The 24,316-nt window shown below is 37.8% G+C and overlaps 1 protein-coding gene across 5 annotated transcripts in view; it reads right to left on the bottom strand.

Moving 5' to 3' along the window:
- Positions 1–24,316, bottom strand: part of cables1 (Cdk5 and Abl enzyme substrate 1) — a 50,323-nt gene that overhangs the window by 10,041 nt on the left and 15,966 nt on the right. Inside the window, exons 2-7 of one of the 5 annotated variants that reach the window (XM_066719391.1) lie at positions 15,266–15,337; positions 14,024–14,116; positions 12,748–12,825; positions 8,314–8,434; positions 6,395–6,551; positions 4,091–4,194 (exon numbers count right to left, since the gene is read on the bottom strand). In XM_066719391.1, coding sequence (XP_066575488.1) covers positions 4,091–4,194; positions 6,395–6,551; positions 8,314–8,434; positions 12,748–12,825; positions 14,024–14,116; positions 15,266–15,337 — 625 coding nt within the window. The remainder of the gene's footprint in view (positions 1–4,090; positions 4,195–6,394; positions 6,552–8,313; positions 8,435–12,747; positions 12,826–14,023; positions 14,117–15,265; positions 15,338–24,316) is intronic. The other 4 variants (XM_066719399.1, XM_066719408.1, XM_066719426.1 and 1 more) reach the window with 4 other exon arrangements.

Here is a 24,316-nt window from a genome sequence, read left to right as displayed (position 1 = left end):
CACTGCACCAATATACCTATAATTACAGCGATCCACTTCCACAGGCAGCTGGGAATTGTGTATACCAACCTGATTAGACTGCAGCACTCAAGTGGGAATTCCTGATGCCTTGTTTTTCCAATAAAAGACAAAATTGGAGGCGGGGGGTGTATGTTTCAAATGCTCATGGGGGCGCAACACTGGGATTTAATAATGCTGGGTTAGCATATTCCTCAAGTGAACATTTTACTGCAATGTACCAGTTTTCTCATTTATTTTCCTTTGATTCTTTGAATAATTGCTCATTTCCTTTTACATAAAACAAATAAATACAATATTCTTCACAATATTGTAGCTACTGAAGTAACATGCATATCTTTGGAAAGTTAAATCTAATTAAACATTCTGAGAAAGGCATTTTGCAGGAAAAGCAGCTGTCAGTGCAACAGTCTTGAAACATCTCTTAAAATTATTAGAAGAAGGAATTATAATACAACTTCCATTACCATAACAACCATATCTGGTTTTATTTATAAGTTAAAAAACATTTAACTAAAAAAGTCTAAGGCTCCAATAACAACTAATGGCAGAAATCTAACATTAAGGGTATCCCTACCTGAATGCCATACTTTTACAAACTGCACACATTGGAGGTAGAGGAAGGGTGATTCGTGTACTTTCTCTGCATATATACTCTACACCACAGAGAGAATAAAGCAAATACACAAATTCAGAATTGGAGACCAGGCTGCACGGGCGAGTGATTTCCCTTTATTCAGTTAATTCCAACAGCGCTGACAGGTCTTGCATTGGCTGCTGAGACATTCCAGTGAGTCTAGGAACCTTACAGGTCAAAGACAAGGTTGTGAAAGTGGTAGAGATACTAAATAAAAAGGAAAAGCAAAGACACTAATAGATTATAAATTGGACAGTGAGAACAGAGTGGAGTGTAGATTGTATGCAAGACCTGTGGATCCTTTGAAATGTGTGTCATTCAAGAAACATCTCTCCTTGCACTACTGTACTAGCAGAAAAAAAAAACATCATTCATCTCTTTTTGCTCTGGCCTCTGCTGGGTGCCCAATTAGTTGCTTCTGGCTCTAATACAAAAATGTGGTCATTTGCTTTCATCATTCAATTTGCAAGGAAATCCAATTTCAATCTGGCTGGAAAGCTTTGTAATTCATGGACATCATGGCAGCCATCCTGTGAGTGCTGAGTACTGGGGGTCCTACTTATTTTCTGACAGGCTGGCTTTCAGTGACATACAGCACCAGCCTGAACAATGCAGGGCCGGAGTACAGCGCTCTGCACCCAGTTTTGAGTACTTGTTGACATTCAAAGCCCACAGCTGCTCTGAAGAAGTGGCCTGTATCAGCAATTAAGATTATATAATGCTAAACCTTTTTAAATGTGCTTTATTCTATGAAATCTAGTGGAAACGCATTAGACTTTTTTTTTTTAACGTTTGTTTTCATTTTTCTCTTGTGGCCTCGGCCTGCTAGAAGGCATTTTACATGAAGTTGGGAAGCCCTGCAGAAACAGAAGCAGCCTCATCTGCAACCATGGGATGTTGACTAGAACTGTGACACAGCTGCAACTGAGAGAATTTGATGATCGTGCCCATATCCCATACAATGAGATACGGCAGTGCTTGCTAGACACATCCACAGGATTTATATTGATTATTTTTTAGACTCAGGTTAAACAGTCACAGAAGAAAGGATTACAAGGATCAATATAGCCATCCATTATCTATATTAAAGGAAAGCCTCTTACTGTTCATCGGACAGAAATTCTCTTCTATCTGATGCACAAGCAATTACTATTATTACCATCACAATAATATGCTCCATGAACCCAGAACAACCAACTCTCAAAACAGTACTATATAAAATGTATAACATCTTATTTTATCCAGAATATCAATGGAAAACCACTGGTTTAGTATCAAAACAACAATGTAGATAAACAGGACACAGTGTCCACAGTGTTATTCATTGTAATACATTAAATATCAGAAAAAGCCCTACAAGTAAGGTAGGGCTGAAAACACCAGCTATTATGTTCTGTAGAACAAGCAGATTGAAAACCTAAAATGTAGATGATACTAGTCACTTTAAAAAAGGATTTTCTGGAAAGGCTGACATTAATCTTGGTTTAAAGAAAGCACTGTACTTTGAAATCTTGGGTATTGACCAGTTATTTATTTTGGCAGGATAATGTCCTGTATATAAAATAAAAGACTGTCTGCAGAGGAATAGGTTTACGTGCTATACAATTTCACAGTGCACTATTCAAATGTTCATATACAAATGGTGGCCTTTGTGTATCCATCTCTTTAAGCAAAGCCTCTAAACTGTTAATAAGATTTCCTCCAAGGAATTTTATAACAGCTCTAATCTTGTGAGCACATGAGGCTAAAGCTACATGCTTTTGATTGAATAAGATCAGGCATCAAGCCAGTAAATGTGTCTTCTGTGCCAGGGTCCCCATGGGCTTCTGTATGTAGGTGTGATCTGATGGAACTGCACCACTAGGTTTTGACCTGTTTAAATGTTCCCAGTCTCACTGGAGCGAACTGTCCCCACAGTCTGGAAACAATCAAAATGTGAGCTGTGACATTCAGAAAACTAGAGCACTGTCACAACAGCAGCTAATCCCTGATTTCAAATAAGTGGGGAAATGTTTACCCACTTGCCAGTTTCATATGATGTGTACGCTCTCATTGTCCATTTGCCACACTGATTACTAAGATAGTGGCTCTCAAAAGACCCATTCAATTTTAATCAGTATTGGGTTATTACATTACTTTGCAATCTCAGTAATATTAAAGTCATGCAGTTTGCTTCAACAGATGTTTTTGTTCCCCCCCAACGATTTACAAATCTTTAATCATTTTATTGTTATGCTCCTTCCAATGTAAAACTGCCAAATTATTGATCAACCCTGCTTAGCTCTACAACCCCTGCATTGACATGGGAGATGCACATACATCCTTATAAATATTCAGACCACGCTCTTCTTTTCCACGCTCAATAAGGTCAGAAAATTGCACTTTGTTTTTGTCACAGTATGCCATGACTCCAATACAATTCAAAGAAAATATCGGTACTACAGGGTCCAACCTGTGCTCTGTATGGAAGTTTTATACTGATTGAGAGACTTAATTGTCCCTTGAAACACAAATTACAGTATGAAAACAAGAAGAGTTAAGATGTTTCCCCTAAATCAGTCTGACTGGATAATTGTGCTTCATGGAAGTGAATTTAAAAACCATTACTGCAAAATGAGCAAAACTAATGAGAAACCATCTAGACCATCAATTTCCAAACAAACACCTTCCCAGAACTGTAGTTTCTTCCCCAAAGCAAATCATGAAACACAAGGAAAGCTTGTGATGCCAGAATCACCAGTCACTTCAGCTGTAATTGACATGGGAAGCACATCATTAAACAGACAGCGGCGAGTGAGTGAGGTGAACTAAGCTAGTGCACTGAACATTCATTAGGATCTTTTAAACAACTGCTTGACGTGGTCCTTTTATTAACAACCTATTGACATCTACAAAATAAGGTCACTGGGCCAATGGTCTTGCATTCACAATGTCCTATTCAATGTGGACCCAATAACTAAAAGAATCATTGATGACTTCAAAGTAGTTATTTTTAAAACTGTTCGAAAAGGTAATGCCTAGTCCCCACCTACCGTATTGCTTGAATCTAAATTGAGCTTGTTCTCCGTAGGCTCCATTCTCATCAAACATGCCTGAATCTACTTTTGCAAACAGAACATTTGGAATCCAAACTGCATCACTTCTAAGACGTTTTGTGAGTACTTGTCTAAGGTTCTACATGGAAAGCATTACAAATCAGTCTTCTGCCTTTACCAGTCCTTATTGAGTATATCATGAGGCCACAAGATCTCGCTCACAGTGTATGCTCTGTGTTTCACACACCAAATACCAGTGAATTGAACATTTTAGCTCAATTATATTTTCCAGACAGGCCTTCAAGTATAGTTTACATTCATGATATGTTGGTGAAGTAACACGATTCTGGCTCTGATCTCATTTGTTATAAGTTTATGGTGTGAGTGGATTGCCACCTACCATGTACGAAGGGAATATGAGCACTCTCTTGTGCTTCCCACATGGCCACTGGGGATCATCCAGGAGGTTGGGGTCATACTCCATGAAGTCTCCAATGTCATTTCCTGCATGTGCAAAAGAACAATACATACCTTTTACTGTATAACCCATTACCGATCAATTGGACACGTTCAGAAGACATGGAAAACAGCTGCTTCCACAGATATGGTTAGCACTAGTCTTACACTACTCCACCTACAATCACATCAGAAAGTCCAGCACTAGTGCTCCACTCTGTGAATGCAGCCCTTTCAGTTCAAGGTTTAAGTGAGGCTGACAAACATCTTCCTTTCCCTCTCTCTGGATATGGGAAAAATAATACCTTACACTTAAATGTAAACCACCATGGAAACAATCAGAACAGCTAAATGTAATGTAATGTAAATTCATCTTTAACCTGCTTACTTTAAATAAGCATTACTAGTAACACAATATATCTGCATGGCAGAATATTTTCAGGACATAATAAGTTCCAGCCTTTCTATTTGTAATTGGTGAAAATGGATATAAAATAAATGTTTGATATTCAGAGGCTTTGACTGGTTACCAGCCAATCCATACAGTTTTAGTGTTGTACATGTTCATGTATAAACATGTGGTTTTGGTGTTTCCCTTAAGAGACTTTGAAAAAAGCCTTGGCTTTAAAACATGTATGTTGGGCTTGTACTATTTAAGTAAACACAAGAACATAAGGAAGGTTGGAGTTGAGAGGAGGCATTCAGGGCCATCTTGCTCACTCATGGATTGGTGGTACACATTTCAAAACCTCATGAAGAGATCTTGAATTCTCTTAGAGACTCAGTATCCATAAAACTAAGACACCACTTGTGAACAATTACATTTCAAATGTATCAATACAAAATGAACATTAGAAAAAATGTATTTGCTTGAGATGGAGGTCTTTTGGAAGGCAGGCTGCCAACACAAAATTGGCTCTGCCCATAGCTGCTCAGGAGCTTACAGACGGTGACTCATCATAGACTGAGCATGGGCAGGGATGAGGGAGTCAGGAGCTGACTGAGCACCTGGGGAACTGGGCGTTATCACAGAGGCGTTGTCTGTCTTTCAGCTGAGAGCAAGGCCCTACTGTTCAGGGTCCAGAATCTTAATACAAAAGCAAGCACATTTCTGTGATACATGTCTTGACAGACACTTGTGAATTATCTTGTCCTCCGAGTGGTTCACGGGGTTGCCAAATTATTTAGAATAAAAAGAGAATGTTACATTCCAAGGGGAGTCTGAAATATTAAATAAATTATCACTCTAGTTTCCTTACTGGATTGTTGTGTTCATAGACATATTTTCTTTAATCTGATCTGAATGGTTCTTAAAACTGTGAAGTTTGATACTATGTACAAGGCATTCAAACAGGATGTTTTCTTTCTAATAAAGCAACTCGGTTGTTTTTTGCAGATCTTAGGAGGATTTAACAATGCAAATGTTCTGACTAAATAGGCATTGGGTGTGTACCAGTTGTCTCTTTTTTCTGCTATTGTTAGTTATATAACACTAATCCTTTACATGACAAAGGAGGCACACAGAACTGAAAAACATACTGTAATATGGATATTAAAAAGAATAAAAGGATTTTTGTTCACCCTTTGTACCTGAATGCAGGTTGAAAGAGATCCCTGTTGTTTGATTTTAATTTACATCTTTCTCTTATATTTCCCCAGCCTTTATGGACATCAATATTTAAAGTGCATACTAACTATGTCAGTAAGACTAGGCTGTTCATGCAATTTTATTTTAAACAAGCTTTTGCCTAAATGGAGACAACATTTTTCCATGAAAAACAAGTATTGAATAGATACGTAGTTTCAGGAGAGAATCAAAGACAGCAATGCTATACAGCCCTCCTCAGAGTTGTGATTCATTTCCCTGTACCTAAAATACAGTCCCATGGTGGTACAATATAAAACAAGATAATAAAAATGATTAATGACTACAGTAAACCTATTTGTGTTCCTGACGTATAAGAAGGAATAAAATATAAATAGCCTATGCTTATAGCAAAGTTTGTCAGGATATAAGTTTCTGACTTCCTGAATGCTTGTATTTTTCGCTTATTTTTGTGCAACACCCAATTTAATACACATAAAGCCTGATCTTATAAAGACAACTATGCATTGACAGAAGAAATCCCAAGATAGAGAATGGTACTTTACATATCATACAAGATCCATTATTAAAGCATTAATGAATCAAACAAGTGTCCAGACAGGGAAGGGCTGTGGAGCGCTGGGAGCAGGGAGGTGCACGTACCTGTGTCAATGCTCCCCTGTGTGCTGTTGGCCCTGGCCAGGCTAAGGCTACGATGGCTGGCATTGCGGAACTGGGTGAACGAGGAGGTGGAATCGATGGTGTTCCTCCGGCCGCTCAGCGCATTGGTAGAGTAAAGGAACTGGGTATAGGACACGGTCTGAGAAAACAAGAGCCGCCACATTTAGAGCAATTATGATTGGATATTTAGACAACAAATTCTGCACTCATTAAACAAAAAACTGTTCTTATAGGATGTATAAGCATAACTATGCTAAGGAGAGCCAACTTCCTAACATTTGCATATGTTTTACATTTTATATATTTCTCAAAGGACCATCATAAATATATATAAACATATACACATGCCCTACATAAGTGAAATGACTGTTCCATAATCATATCTGTTAACAGAAAGGAGTCACTTTCTCATGCCAACACCAGGTTTTCATTAACACTAAATGGTGAAGGAATTAAAAAACACAGATGTAGTAAACACATTCTCGTTGGCAGCATCCGATCTTAACACAATTTGTCAAATAGAGGCCTTCTGGAAGACAATGAAGTCCAGAACCTGATACAGCAGAACTGGGACTGCATTATATCATTTTAATCATTATTTCAAGCTGCAATATTTTTCATGGCTTTCACATTTTCAAAGAGGTGGGACTGGACTCCATTCACAACATTTTTGTGTATGATGTATGATGGATCCTGCAGTAGAGATACACTACCGGTCTAAAGTTTTAGAACACCTCCATTGTTCCAGTTTTTATTGAAATTTATGCAGTCTCATGTCTCAATGTACTCTGAAATTAAAGCATAGAACAAATAAACAATTGGAGATGAAAAATAAATCATGGAATTGTTTTGTTTAACAAAATGTAATCCCTTAAGCTGACAAACCCCTCTGGTATCCTTAAAAGGGCACCAAATCTGTGTGCTTCTCTTTAATCCCATGTGTACTCTTCACGGTTGTGTTGTTTGACAGGTGTTTGGTATCCCATGAAAGCTGAGACTCACAGCTTTCTAACGATGTGAAGCATTCTCTGATGTGAAAAATCTGTTTTTTAAACCCATATCCGCATTTGCACCCTGCCCCTGAAATGCACATGCTGAAATGGGGGGGTGGGGGGATACTTGGTCTCTGAAAATATTAAAAATTATGACACATTCTGGAACCAGACAGTCTACTGATCAAAACAAGACCATCCACATTTTTGCTACAAGCAACACACACCCATACAGAGCTCAAAATGTCAAGAAGGAAAACTCCGTTTGCTGTGTACTAATACACAACGATTTTACATAATCGAAACTGAGTGATCTGTGACCGTCTCAATAAGACCCCCCCCCTCCCCCCGGAGCTGACTGCACGTTTACCCCCCAGCCTGCCTCTGAATGAAAGTGGGCGACACGGAAACTCTAAATCGGATGTGTTTGAGAATGAAACGCGCTGGTAGACAAGAGAATAAGCGTTCAAACGATGTGCGCATTGTAGGAACACAGTGTAACTTCTATGCACAGGAGCTGCACATAACACTGCCAAATAACATTTAAGAGGGTGTAGTAACACAGTATATAACTTTTAGTCTACTAAAATTAGAAGACATTTATTTTTAGTTATCGTTTTTCTTCTCGTATTTCTTCTCGTTATAGTCATAGTTATCGTCCCTGAAAATAGGTAGTTGACATTGAAATTAACACTGCTTAAATGTACATTATTTTTTGGTTTTTCGTAACCTAAACTTATTATTATTATTTTTTTACCCCTGGCAGTTTACGGCTTACCTTTGTACCATTACAGCACCGGACTTGAAGTGCTTAAATTTCAATAAAAACTGGAACAATGGGGGTGTTCTAAAACGTTAGACAGGTAATGTACTTCCCTGTCCTGGCCTCCTCCCAAGTGGGACCCTCACCTTGCCATCCGCGCCCAGCTCCACACCCTCCAGTCCGATCACCATTTCCTTGGCGCTGACACCTCCAGATGGGTGGCGCTGACGCCCACCTTCTAATTTCAAGTCCCTGCTGGGTAGAACGCTGCTTTAATTCCCCACCAGCCTGTCTTTATGAAACAGCTTAACTACAGTTCTCCCCCCCACCACCCGGTCTGCATTGCACGTACACCAGAGCTCCCATAACAGCTAGGCATGCTTGTTGAAATTAGGTGAATCCTCCCAGGTTAGTTTGGCATTCAGTTTGGCAAAAGATGTTCAATAATCTTCAAGATGGGAGTCCTAAGCTCTGTGAGTGAATTCTGTTATATTCACATGTAATCAAGCACAGACACTGTTACCAGCTTTTATTGAGTATCTTTTTGTAGTGTTTCTTTGACAGCACTGCAACAGAAAACACTCTGAGGTTTCTACATTGGAAAGGTATGGTATTGAATCTTCCAGTACCTAGTTCAAGTCTTATGGGCTTAGATATATGCAACTTGCTGCAGCCCAGCAGCAGTATGACTCGTTCTTGGTTCTCCGAAGAGGTTTGTATTGTACCATAATAACTTGATATCTAAGTATCTGTGCATAGATAGATATATACGGCCATACAACTCTCATTAATAGGTGTAATTTTCCAATACTGTAACTACAGGTTTTCCTCAACTGTAATCAGTAGCAAACATAGAGGGTCATTTTCAAAGACAAGTCACAAAATGTACTTTTAACAATAACAAAAGTATTATTATTATTATTATTATTATTATTAATAATAATAATAATGGCTCTGCTGGATAGGTAATAATGTATCACTTCAGAATACACAAATCTCCCACTTATTTTGTCATTGATTCAGTGCTCCTAATCCTACAGTGATACAAATCAAACTTGCTCTTTAAAACAAAAAAAGCTGACATCTTAATGTAAGGAGGTTGGCTGTAAATCTGTACTGAACAAAAAAAAAAAAAAAAAAACTAGGAATTGAAGAGCATGCAAGAAAGACTGTAAAAGGTAAAGAGCAGCAGTCTAAACTGCATACATTGAATATTTCTAAAGTGTTACAATGGGCAGAGCCAAGACAAGCATTTTGATTCAGATGAAGGCAATTCTTTAGCAGGCTAAGCAAACGAGCAATGATGTGTCAAATGAAATGGCATTCTACACAGGAGGCAAGACAGTAGCAGAAAGTTAGTTTTTTATGTAAAATCAAGCTGTTTTATTTATATCGCCACAAAAACAAACCATGAATTTTAATAGCTGGTGAATCATGGGGGTTTTCCGACGGCACTTTCCTGAAAATCGGGCCCGTCTGTTGCCATGACACACTTCAATTCTCAGAAGTAGCACTAGGAGTTATACTGAAGTAGGCAGTTCACAGACAGTTACACTTTGTTGTTTTGATAGACGGTATCTGCAATTTTTAAGCCAACTTTGGAGAAGCTATGTAAATATATTAACACAGTTGTATACACACACACACACCCACACACACCCACACACATTCAGAAACTAATTTAATTTCCCTGTCCTGATCAGCTCCCTTTATTTGGAGCTCTTAGGTTCTTGAGAGGTTCCCCCAAGGGTAAAACTGAACCACTAGTAACCAGGGCAGTTTTTCCATGCCAGCAGCAGCTAGTTTGGCCCTGTTTGGCCTTGGCTAGCTGGCTGGCAGAACTCCTGGAAGTTTTGTCAACCATGTGCTCACAATGGCTCTGTGACCTCTTGGCACAAATCTGTAATATTTTCCACTTGGTTAGGTGGTGGGATTCACAAAGGGTGCCACGAAGGGCCTCCTGCCACTTGTCCAGTACTGGAGCAAGTGAGCTCCTTCCACAGGCCTCCCAGCACTCAGCATGTTCCCATCAATAAACAAGGCGAGGGGACGCTGCTGTTGACATGACCGGAGTGTGATGTCACCCTGGGAACGATCTTGAGAGTGTGGGAAACTTCACCAGATCACTAAACTCCACACAGGCAATTTGTTTTGTTTGTATTCTCAAGTGGCCGTAGGGCTAATTGAGGTACGAAATTGACTAAGAATGACTGGTGACCACAAAAGTAACAGGGCCATTTTAAGTTGAATGCAGAATTCTGGTCAACTGTATTGCAGTTTAGTATAATAATGACATAGTAGGTAAATGGGAATTTTCTGATTTTCCCTCCCGAGAGATTTTCATTGACACTTGCAGCAGCATTTTATTCTCTAATACTAACAGCATATCTTTACTAATAACTATTTGGATGAGACAAATGTAACCTGAATAAATATACCATATTTGAGTTCTGAATCGCACAATTTTATGTCTCACTGCTCTATTATGTGCTAAAGAGTTAATGAGACACAGTTTCCTATAAAGTGAGACAAAGCTATTTTTGACTATCTCTGCTTCTTTACACCCAATTGGCAGGGATACAAGGGATCTCTGGATAGTCATGACCTGTTAATCCAATCTGAGGGAATATGAAATGCTCTAGAGGGCTGAGCCAATTAAAAGTATAATTGACTCGCCCACTTAATGATATAAGCCAGAGCAATTAAATGTCTGTAATAGAACAAAGGAGCTGTGGTCTGATTTGTGACACTCACCACATTTTGGTCACCTTGAATGTACATCATAGGCAACTCCATATCTGGTGGTACTACAGAACTGTCCATGACCACTGTCTAGTTTCTTGACAGGGGATTTTGGAAATTAAGAAAACAAATAACCACAAAGATAATTACATTTCATACAGTTTTGTAATTATGTTTTATTACAAATTGCAAAAGAGGCTTGACTGTATTTTCCCCATCTATAAAATGTGCTCTAGTGATGTTGAAGCCATAATACATACCTACAGCTCCAGGGACCTCTAAAGCCCCATACGTAATTGCCACTTAGCTCCCAATTAAATACATTCACACTTACCTTACATTTAATAAAGTAGGCTTGTTCTGGTTTATATATTTTAAAGAACTGTATTCATAGCAATCTTTTCAGAGCAGGTCATCAAATGCTCAGGACTTCAATATAAACATTGCATAATGTTTTTAACACTATTTTTAACCTGCAAAAGTGAACACAATCTATCTAAAACACAAAACAAAAACACATTAACACAGAGTTTCAGACATTACGGTTATAATATTCTGTGCCTCCTTTATAAGATATATTATAACATGCATCATGCTCCAAAACTATGAATTTACTTTGTATACACCCATATGGACTGACGGTATTATTCTATATCCAACTCCATTATTCTTGGCACTGCAACAATATTTTCAATACACCATAGTGCATTATAATAAAACCATCAACTGTCCATTTATAAATAATACAGACTTGGTTCTATAAAATCAACTATTAACAGTTACTCACTTTTACTAGCTACACTGCCAAAAGGACTGTGTGACACCAGGCCAGCTAATTACAATCTTCTCAAATGCAACGGCTTTTTATTGTCTACTTTAGAAGAAGGAACATATGGCCCTATTACATATAACAACACATGAAATTAATCAATATCAGCTTTGAACAGGGAACAGTGTCTAGACAACAGGGTCGATATATATTCTCCTTCCACAAATCCCAACAAGCCAAACAATGTTACTGTAATGTGTCTCACTAGTTTAACTCTAAGTTTCTGTCCAAAAAACGATTTTTTTAAATCATTTATTCAGTATTGAATGAAAGTGTATTGATGTGCACTGGCCACCCAACACTAAAACTGGGCTCTGATGCTACAATTTGCCTCCTTGTGATAAAAGGTCAAATTGAAAGTATTTGCCAGTGCTTTTCTGTGATCCAGAATCGTTTTCAAGAAAGGCGGTGCAATACAGACCTCAGTCTTTTTTTTGGCTTAGAATTCATGTTCTGGTAAGCAAAGGAGCAAAGCACGCTTGATTTGTTACCCTCCCCAGCTTTCAAGGTTCATCTGAATTTAGCTGTGTCACTTTATGAAAGAAAAACGTTAAATAAGAATTTTGTAACACAGAGAATAAAACAGCTTGTTTCTACTACACAATGTATTCTTAAATGCAACCACACCTACAGAGAAAGCATGAAAAAGCATTCGCAAGCGAAAGCAAAAATGAAGATTAAATAAACATTGGAAACTGCCAGATTAATTGGTAGTTCTGCCCAGCTAAAGCTTTGGAGCAGCATTTGTCACAAGTCTGCAGGACACAGAACTATCACAAAAGAGTTTTGAAAAAGCCTCTGTGAATGAAACTGATGCAGTGTGGACCTGTTAGCAGCAAGACCTTCCCAGCAACTTAACTACCACAAACTGTTAATCTCATAAGAAATTATATATTAAACACATAATAATAAAATAACATTGTTTCATTGTCCACCTGCTAGTTGAAAACAAATGAAAGAAATTGAACCCCATAGAAGAATTGTACTTGGCATGCTTTAGAATACATACCCTGCTTGGCTACAATCACGATAGGGCAGCACAGAAAATACACTACAGAAGGATCTTCTGCCACTGATTAGGACTATCCTATAAAACAAAATAATGATAAACTAAATAAATACTCTATATTATTAGATTATTATCATTAAAAAGAAAGAGAGAGGCAAACAGTAAGCATGGGAAAACTATTGGATTTATCAAGCATACTTTTGTTCTCAGATTTTTTTTTTCTTTCACTATTTAGTGTTTGTAGACTTCCTAACTTGAATGCCTTCAGAATTAATATCAATAGTCCAATAGTCATATGTTCACAAACACTCCTGGGTGTACCGGTATTAACTGCAGTGCAACATCATCATAGCATGTTCATGTTAAGACTATAGGCTTCACAAAAATCTTTTTAAGGATTTAATGTCTGTAAAATGAGAAAACCTGTTACATCTTTTGCAGCCCCAGGGAAGAATCTGTCTGACTGTCCTTAACAAGCAGAACATTTTATTCTTTGGCAATGTGAAAAATTCCTTGACTACAAAAGGGCAAAAACTAATTCAGCTCATAATCACTGTTGTATCAATCATGAATCAGAAGGTGGAAATTTGGTGAATGTACTGAATGTACTGGGAAAGGTGAAAATAGAAATATCCAGCATTCTTCGTACAGTCATTTCCGTAGATGATGTTGTCTGCATCACTGGTATTCCCAAAAATACATTTTCCCATTTACCAATATAGGAAAAACACACTTCCTAATGTAATATCAGATTTCAAACAGTTCCTTTATGTGAGTCATTTGTCATGCATCTATTAATTGTAAACATTCTGCAAGGAAATGCTACTGCCTCCTCCACAGCAGACTTCAGGGTGGGAGTCTGCAACACTTTGATTACGTTTGTTTTTTTCCACAGTCAGAACAAACATCATTCTGTTTGCACCAGATTTTGTCAAGAATTCATTTTGAAAACACCCATGTTGTAGCTTTACAAAATAGTCCACTAAAGAGAGAGACAGCAGCGTTTTACAAGGTTCACATGTTCTTATGTTATTAATACAGACATGTGCCCTGTAGAGTGTATGATCCTGCCTTCTGTTGCAGATACCTAACTCAAGCATAGGGTATACTCTGATCCAGGTAGAATAAGTTACATTTATTTGAGACAGATGGACATTTGTAGTATAATCACTACAAATTCCAAATCTAAACTATGCGCATATACTAAACAAAGTTAAATTACAATGTTCTTTTATTTTCTAACATTTCATGTAGTCGGTTTCGTGTTGTACGGTACCTTCCATTGCGGGTGTCATGTTGTCTCATATTCTTGATGAAGTGAACCTTCTTAAAACTCTTTGGTCTGGGTGAACCTGATAAAGTGCGGCATCTTGAGTAAAAAGAGAAAATAACAGAGAGAGAAAAGTTAAGTTATATGAGGAACTGGCCAATTTCCAAGAAAAATAAAAAACCTTGAATGTAACAAACACAAATACCATGGGAATGGAATCCAAGGGAACAATCAGTCTTATACAAAGCTATGTTCTTCTCTTTACTTGTAAACATTAATTAAAACAAATTGGACATATTTGATATAAAAAAATATTATTTATACCAAGACTGTTTTGCAGTCAACCTCTGTCACTGTAAATCTACAAACACAAGGTTTAGTTCCTTTTGAAATCAACCTGAAATTAAAGTAAATGAACATCAATGCAATTATATTCTAGTACCATTTATACAATAATGTCTCACGCACTCACCACAGTAAGTGAGCTGATAGCATCTAAAACTCTTTGATGTGGTAGATTTGTCAAGCAAATAATAAGAGCCCCCCGATACTCCTCACCATAAAACAGAAGTGGCAACCATATAATTTGTTTAACATTATTACAGATGTTGAACATTAAATGTTATTCAAAATTATAAATACATTGCCACCTTATAAATCAAGTGAAGTTTAATTATGTTAATTACAAACTATTGACACAGAATAGTGAATAATCCTACTTGCAAAAAATAGTGAGTGGTAAAAGGCTCATAGCACTATTATAACCGCATATATTAATACAAATTAAGCATAATCCGGTGCATTTCAATATTAGGTTGTAGTTCACACCATTCATTTCAAGCAATATTATCAGCTGATTCACATATACAACAACAAAGTCATTCAATTGCAAGAGATGATTCCACTAATTGTGGGGTTCCTCAATTTAACTTGGCAGGACTCTGCATTGAAATTGAAGGGGATTATGGTGCATCAGCAAACTAAGGGTGCAAGTAATAATAAATACAAAGAAAAATAGATACTTTAGCTTCAAAATACAAGCATGGGCCTGTGTTAAACTATAAGAACACAAGACAAACGAGAGGAGGCCATTCGACCCATCATGTTCATTTGGAGTCTATTAATAACTAAGTGATCCAAGGATAATGTCCAGTCTACGATCTTATCTGATCTGTATCCGAGATGCTCTCCCTCTTCTTTGTCTGTGTGGTGTGGTCACAATTGTGGGGCCAAGCAATGGAGCCGTACCTGCGTAGAGGGGCATTCTCCTCTATATCTTCAAGAGTCTCCAGAGACGAGCGCTGAGAGATCAGTCTTCGCCTGCACACAGAGGTAGAGCTTTAGGAGACAGTCCACAGACGCAAAGCTAAGGATGTCGGTAACATAATACAGAGCAACCTGCCAAGGATATTAAATAACAGGTGGCCGAAACATGAACAGCATATAAAGGAAGTGGAGCAAAATCTCATAACCGAATATGCCAGTATGACACAGGCAGTCGCACAAACAATGCAATCTTTAATTTAGATTGCTGTTTTTCCATTTAGTAAGGCAGACCTATATAGGTAAAGAAATACCACTCTGTACTATGCCTTTGGTTTTGCATTTAAATGGAGCTGGCTGTGAATATGCCCTAATAAACACATGTTTATTCACTGTCATCAAACAACCCTGTGGTACTTCACACATGCTTACTACAGAAAATCAGATCTCTAAAACCTGTTGATTAACTCTCAGTTCTTAATACATGCTTGCTATTTAAGCATATTGTATTTTAATCGTTCACACAATTTGTCAGAAATTGGAACATTTATTAGTTTTAGTATAGCTGAGCTGGTACAGTTTGTGATTTAGCTCCCATGAGCCGTTACATTTAGTCCAGGTACAGAAGCCTGGACAGGAGCAATAAATGCAGGATTTGACCCTTGAAGAGAGCTAAGTTCAATTTGATACAGTCATTACAGGAAATAATGTAACCGTGGACTGAAGAATCATCTCCTGTGGCTTTGTATTTGCGTTGCAAACATTAAGAGAGGTGTAATTGATTTCCACGGTGAGCATAACCAACTGGATAAACGAGAAGTTACAGAAGAGCTGTGGTAGTTTGATTTGCTTGAATACAATGGACACCGGGCTTTAATCATCGTGCCATTCTACATGACAAAAAGTACCATCTCTATTCAAACAGCAAAACATGACAAAGCTTCTGTACAGTAGCTCTGGCTTGCCGCCTGCCTTGCCATCTGGTTCCCAAGGCCAGCGAGAGTGTGAACCATTACTGACCGCGGGCTCACGGATTCTATTGTCTTCGGCACAATGTTCACTGTAACCTTTGCTCTTGGATTGTAACAGTGCAGATGAAACAATGAAAACAGTTACAGTGATAGCCAGTTTAATAGCAACTACTGAAGTACTACAAAGATCCAAATTATTCATACTTTTTCTATGAATATTACTTTTAAAGCCAAGGGTAGATGTAATAAATGTCACAGTACAGTGTGATTCTAAGTAGGCAGCAGAGAGTGAATTACTATTTTGGACATCTAATGCCCATTGTGTTGAGAATTTTAGACCCAGTTACACCAAAATCACTAAGAACTACATTTGCCTAATTTGATCATGAGCGTCAGCAATTAATAAGATTGAACTCCCACCGAGGAGTCGGAATTGAAATGGCAATTAATTGTGTCAGCTTCAGAAAAACAAGTTATCTTCTACTGTGGAAGGTTTCAGCTGTTGGTGTGAAAACAACGGTAACTAAATATAGGTGTTACTGCACAGGAAGAGTACAGCCTGAAATTGATGCTGGTTACCTTCAGAATGAAAGCTCCAATAGAGAAAAGCCCAAACTTTTAATAATAATAATAGAATAATGTTACTCAAAAAGAAAAGCTCAATTTTGACAATTATTTTGTTTCATTTTGCAAAAAACATTTATATTGATCTTTCTAATCTACACTTTAATCGCTCTATTATGGACAGTACAGTAAACAATTCAGTAAATGCTTGAGACAAAGTCACCTTTGTTTCCAGTTTGGCCTAATATTTGATCACATACTCAGTTTTTTTTTTCTTCTTAAATATGCTGCTGGTTTCATAAGCAAACCCGATAAGAGGATAAGGGAATGGTCTCTGCATACAAAGTATTTTCAGATTTTAGTTGTACTTTAAAATAAACGCTTTTCATGACAAACTAGCCTTTTGTGGTTTTATCCTAGTGTTAACAAAAGACAACGTTAATCCTATTGGACATAACATTACACTGCACTGAGCCCCAACACATACCCTTCCCTTCAAAGTCCTCAATGCATGCACTCAGTTTTCTCCTAGACACAAAGCTTATTGTACAATATCCACATGCACGATCAGTCTGCACTTCATCAAGATATCAAAAAGATACTTCTCATAACTTCCAAATGTGTCACTCAAAATAAACACTATTAGATCCTCAGCGAGAAGCTACTCGAAAACTGCAGCTCTGAATATTGCAGTTTCATTTCTGTCTGTATTAAAGCAAAAATAGCTTAAGCTGAGAGCAGAGAGCAGAGGTGGTTAGTCTGTGTGGTTTAGAGAATGGGCCAGCAGTGATCACATCGGCAACAATCACTGTTATTCAGGCCAAAACGGGGGGGCAATATTTTGTTTACTGTCCATGCAAATGCATTAAATGCTCTAGATTTTCTTTCAATTAAGTTGATATTAAAGTTTGCAGGGCAAACATTTTAATATCTAATCCAGAGCTCAAATTTAAAAGTGAAGTCACTTTAGCCATCTTGAAAAAAAATGATGAATCTATTACTATGACTGCCCCAAATAAGGCTTTTAATAGTTGTACCAATTATACTCAATATCTCATTAAACTAGGACCTAGTGTATTCCCAAAGATCTCAGAAATATACCCACAGGGGCAACTGACATTGAGAATACTACTGAAAAATATGACTCACGCAATTTAATTTAATCACTAACCATTTCCACTACAAACAGTACTACAGTTTTATTAATCTACAATATTGCATTTTGTATTCTAAAGCTATGAGCAATAAAAGAAAACATGTTTACTAATCTGCAGTGGTCTATGGCCAAGAAAGCCTGTATAGGAAGACACACCAAAAATAGAAGTTACTGAATGAATAAAAAAAATCTATAAGTGACCCAATTTCTTTTGAGGTTTAACAGAAGATAATGACTCTTTCAACAATACTGTTCTGGTAAAACAAGACCTGCCACGGTTTGGTGTAATCCTAGAGGTGTACATTTGGAGGATAGCTCTCAGAGCATGCAGTGGTTTATCACAGGAAAACAAATCATGTAAAGTCATGTCGACAGTTGTGCGGAGAGCAAGTTGCTGGAGTCACGAGGCTGGCATAAGTCCAAGAAGGGCAAAGCAAGGAGAAGTGAGGAAGTCATAATAAAAGACCAAGCCTGTTGAAGAGATGCAACTAGAACCATCTCGCGGAGTATGACCTACTTTGTAAACTTGTCATCGTGCTGTTATTGCAGGTATCGCAGTCTCAGAAGTCAGGATAAAAATGTCATTTCAAGTTATTAGACCAAATTAATGCATTTGACGTGTGGTCCAACTGCATGAACAATATGGATTAGGTGTATAAAGAAATGTAACAAAAACAATCTCAGTTTGGACCAAGTGCATATTTCTGTGAATGTAAACATATAAAAATAAAAGTTTCTTCATAAACTGGGAGTGAAATCTATTCTTAGGGGCACAATGAGTATATTCCTATTCCTTCAATGTGTTCTGCTGAAACATGTAGTAAAATGTTAAATAGAGGACTGAAAAAACAATATCTTCTACTGTACAATAAACATGACAGGACCGTAACCTACAACATTACTTACTTACCAAATTTAAAATATTAAAGACTGCCTGGACGAACACAGAAAAAGTTCACTGATGCAAAACGTGTTCAGGCAATTACCAGACAAAACTAATGTCCACTGAAAACCAATGACCTGAGAGGTACCAAAACACATGCCACAGAAATAGGATCACATGACACGCTCTGCTAGGTTTTCTTTTTGTTTTGGAGAGATCCGAGCTCCAGATACATGTGACTTGTGATCTTTTTATTTTCTTTTGAAACAGCATTGTGGAGCTCAGCCAGGTTTTTGCCTTTGGATTAGTCTGCTGTGAATCTGCGGCAAATCTTGTTAATTCAATCTTGTACCCATTAACACTGTACAGAAGCGGCCCAGAGGGACTTCTACACAGAACTGCAGAAAGGACATGAGGAGAGTTTAAGAGCACATGTTATTTCCTTGGGGCAGCCAAAAATTAATCATCTGGGCATTGTGCAAGTACTGCTGCTACAGTTACTGCTGAACAGTGAACAACAGCTGCCACTTTATTAAAAACAAACTTCTAGAGCAAAGTCTGCATTGAGGTTAGAGTCAGATATTCAGCACAAGACAAGACAAACAGAAAAGGGCTTTTAAGGTCAGGACTTTGAAAACTTTGCCCCAGAGGACTGTTCACAGAACTCCATCATTATTCTCTTAACAAGAATTTAATATTCATCACACTACCGACATAAAAATTAATTCTATGAAGCATTTCAACTACAGTATGTCAAACCTGCCTGATGGGAAAAGGGGACTTGTTAAAACTCCTTTTCATTTAACAGTAAAAAAAATCTCATATGACATTTATTTAACTAAACAAACATCTCAGTATAGAAAACTATATGCACAATACCATGCAATTTGATTCAGCACATATCCTGAGAAGAAACGGAACCAGAAGGAATTCTAAATGGAATTTATGAAATGGTTTAATCTTCTCCTCGTACCAAAGAGCAAAAGAAAGACAGAAGTGGCTTTTGACAAGCTATTTCCATATACTGGCTCAAACCATTGACTCTTCTGGCCTTTGACCGAGTATGCATCTGGCACTCAAACATTTGGATTTCCAGAGAATTATATTTCTTTCTTGTTTTTAGATAATTTAAGCAGCACTCAATGCCAATATCAATGTATTCGTAACAATTTACAAGTGATCTGAGTGATTTTGTTTTTTTTTAATTTCTATTAATAAGAAAACAAAAGGTAGGTGTCAGAGAGAGAGAGAGAGAGAGAGAGAGAGAGAGAGAGAGAGAGAGAGAGCTAACATGAGATATTAAGAAAACCTGTCTTCTGAAACAGCTTATTAAAGCGTTTGGTGATCCATAAACTTCTCAGCTCTCCCTGTTTTTAATATAACCCTGTTTCTCGGGCAGTGGTTCATAAATCCACAACATATTCAGAAGGGCCTCATTATCTACCTCATTGAGCTTTACCAAACAAAAAACAGCCTATCACACACTTTATGTTTGAAGTAATTCTCTCTCATTATTTAATGTTTCCCTTTGAATGCTTCTTAAACAAACAAACCTCTTTCAACCTAACCAACACAGCCACTCGGAAATACAGATTTACAAAAGATTATTAATGACTGAGTAAATATCAATTAAATTCTCCAAGCCAAACGGAATTATTTCCCTTGTAGAATAAACGTGAGCAATGCAGCTGCCAAATCAGTCTCTTAAATAAGCTAAATACAGCCCTGATTGATAATCTTTATTTTTTATTTTTTTAACAAACCCTGCTGTATATTACACACTATTGTTTAAAGGCTGCTCTAGAGGCAGTTCAGAGGAGAGCAGCCAGACTTATTCCAGGTCTGAAGGGAATGTCCTACTGAGAGACTGAGGAACTGAACCTTTTCACCCTGGAACAGAGGAGACTACGTGGGGACTTGATCCAAGTCTTCAAAATCATGAAAGGCATCGACCACATCAAACCAGAGGAGCTTTTCCAGATCAGCAGGGACACACGCACCCGGGGACACAAATGGAAATTGGGCTTCAAGGCATTCAAGATGGAAAACAGGAGACACTTCTTCACACAGAGAGTTGTCACAATCTGGAAAAAAACTCCCCAGCAATGTGGTTGAAGCTGAAAATTTGGGAACATTTAAAAATAGGATCCTTGGATCACTTAGTTATTAATGGACACCAAACGAGCACGATGGGTCGAATGGCCTCTCGATTGTAAACTTTCCTATGGGGGTGGGGAAATCTTGAATACCCCAAACACATCATATAACACAGTTCTCTGCTTTTGAAAGACAGAAAAGTTATAATGCCACATTTTCTGCCAAGGTTGAAAATAAATTGCGTCTGAAGTATTAAGACTTGAACTATCAGTCTGTGTGGTATGACGGGAACATATTAATTTGATGGATATGTGACAGGTGAACAATAACCTCATGGCTTCCTTTGTAGTGCACATCTCTGGGACTAATAAACTGGTAGATTGAGGTTTACCACCAATCACAGATGAGCCAACCTCCTTAAAGTCATTAAGTTACTACCCTAAGAGATAATTCTGATAAAAGTCTGTCATATAAGGCAATTTCAAATCACTGGCCACTTTATGATTATAATCTTCTTCATTTGCCAATTTAATCCAAATCAATAATGAATGCTGAGCAGGAGTTACTGAAACAGACCCTGCTGAGGGCCCGAGCCATCTGTCTTCAGCAGGTCAGCACATGAGGGGGTTCCCAATAACTACCTTTCATCACTACTTTAAAACACACACTCCCTTCGTTGCTGATGATGAGCTGCCAAGTGCATTACTGTGACCCTAGAGTCCCATTACAATTATGTTTAATCAAGACTTGGGACAGATGTGAAATGACTGTTTGGGAAAACACAGGTGGTTTACATTTAGAGTATCACAGTTTAATAGTGATGTTTTTAGGAAAAATGAATTTATGGTTAAAGCTTTACTAGACGCAATTGCCAGTAAAAATACGTGTTTTACCTGTAGGGGGAGCATCCATTGGTCCTTCACCAGACATGGAATGCATGCTAGACTTCTATTAGTTTCACACGAACATACTACCTTCAAGACAAGACATTTAAAACCGAGGTTCTTCATGGTTCTTCAAATGAAAGGCAAAATAAAATAAGAAATGTGAAGCTTACTGGTACAGATTAACAAAACTAACAGAATTAGTATCCACCTGTATCTTTTGAGAGATTCAATAACTTTCTGTTCTAGGGGTGCCAAACTTCCATTAAAAGAAAACAACAAATAATACATATAAAACAAAAATCAGTGTAGCTTAAAGAAACTACTTTAGGAATGATGATCATAGCAGGTACATCAGGATTGTTCTTGAAAAACACAAGAGGTGAGACGACAAACTGAATAACATCATTATAACATAACATTGTTATCCTTGGGTTTTCTGATGTATTTCTACACCCAGGAGGATCATGTCATTTGTCACCTTTTCACGGTTCACTACAGATTGCTTTGAATGCACTGCAAAATAATTTTTTTTTTTTTAAGCCTTAAGATAGCTGCCTCGATTTCCTGACATATCAAATATGCTTTGAACCAAAAACCTGATTGTATGGCACAGGATTACGATTGATAAAACAAAAATGTGATCCACATGGCAAATAAATCCTTGCCCCTTGTGTTGCACCAGAGTTATTAACCCCTTAATACACAAGAAATAAAAAAGTTGATTACCAAGCCCAGGCCAAACATGCTTGAACAATACAACACTCATTTATTCTGCAACAAATGTTTTGAATGGACATGACATTTATAATATCCCTGTAAAACAGGGCAGGTTGTTGAGCTTTGTTTTGCTTTTATTGGTGTGTGTTCCGCAGAATGCAATTGAAGTCTGATTAGTTGACCATACATTTGTATGGCTGTGACTCCAACCCTAAATTAATCTCAACCACTGAAAACCAAATTGCAAGATTTCCATTCGACATAACCAAGCAAGTCTGTCCCTTTGGTGACACAATACAAGAACAATTTCCTTTTGGCAGGAGAGTTTGAACAATAATCTAAACACAGACACATTCACTAGAGTTTACTCCAACAGGATGCAGTGTAGGCCAACTCAAGTAGCAGTAATATCACGTACACTGCGAATGACTAATTAATTGTCCCGAAACATTAACTTATTAACAATTTTTTTTCCACTCTAGAAAAACAAATTGGTATAATCTGTGCTCTGGTTCTGAACTGATTATAAATCACAATTGCAAACTTTATGTTTACATTTACAACAATTGATGGAAGAGTAACATAAAGCAGATCTAAAGAGCCATTAAAATGCCTTGGAGGAGTCGTCTCAGTTGTAGCTAGGGTACTACTGTCAATTGCTAAACAAATAAGAGTCTAGCTTCTACAGAACCCTGTGGGGGGGATTATTAGATACCGGTTAACAAGACTGGCTCATCTACATGAAGGATTCATGGTTTCTGAATGGACTTGCTATGAGAGTGCTATAGTACATACCCACAAATCTATATCAAAGCAGGCTGTGTTTCTGCATGCTATTATCATCTTGTAGTGTAGGCTGAAAAATAAAGTGTAGTACTGTTTAAACATGTTATCGGTACAGAGTTGATCCTTTTATTTATGTTAGTGTACACCCACGTCTAACCCAAAATAACCACAAAGGCTGCATCTACTCCTGTGCTGTGGGAAAAACATATTTGCCTATTGCTCCCTGCAAGCAGCAATACAAGTCGCTCTTCTAGCAGAGATGAACACCTACAGGGAATACCAGTACTGGCGCTGCCATCCACAGGCACTGCCCTCCGAACCGGCCCTGCAACAGGAGATAATTTGAAGTCTCTCTAATACATATTAAAGGGCATAGTTGATTCGAATCACTAGCAGAAACATCACGCTTGCAGGCTTTAGAAATGGAAGACGCCAACCCGAACGCACAGGGACAGAGCTGTAGCTCCTGTAACTGAACAAATTTTCACCCGCAGAGCCGTGGTATTATTCTTCTATGAGGGCTATCCCCATCTTCAGTGGCGGACCTCTCTCTCTCGCTCTCTTGTGCAGCTGTTACAGAATACAGGCCTGTGGTCTTTATCTGCCCCCTTCTACTCAGCTGGTGTTTGTCTACTTAAGCTTTCCATTTACTAATTTATTGACCTTCTCCACAGACAGATCCTTATTGCTGAAACTCATTTTTACCGGAGCGACGACAGATGCTTCAGTATCCACCACAGCAGATAGGCCATACCTACCTAAGGATCTCTTCCTCCACTCCCTCCAGACCACTCCAGTGTCCCGGCACCAGAAGACTTCCTATTGTTTATTCTTTCAACTGTATTTTTCATTTATCTGTCTGGAACACTACTTCTGGACACCACAAATTTCTACCGAAAACACTAATGTTAAGAGTGAATTCTCAGACATTAATTCCTTACACACAAAGTAATATTGTAAAAGAAAAAAAGAAAA

The sequence above is a fragment of the Amia ocellicauda genome, chromosome 2 (genome assembly GCF_036373705.1).
Source record: "Amia ocellicauda isolate fAmiCal2 chromosome 2, fAmiCal2.hap1, whole genome shotgun sequence".
Lineage (NCBI taxonomy): Eukaryota > Metazoa > Chordata > Actinopteri > Amiiformes > Amiidae > Amia > Amia ocellicauda.
Note: the sequence above shows the minus strand (reverse complement) of the source record. Positions and strands in the feature narration are given on the sequence as shown.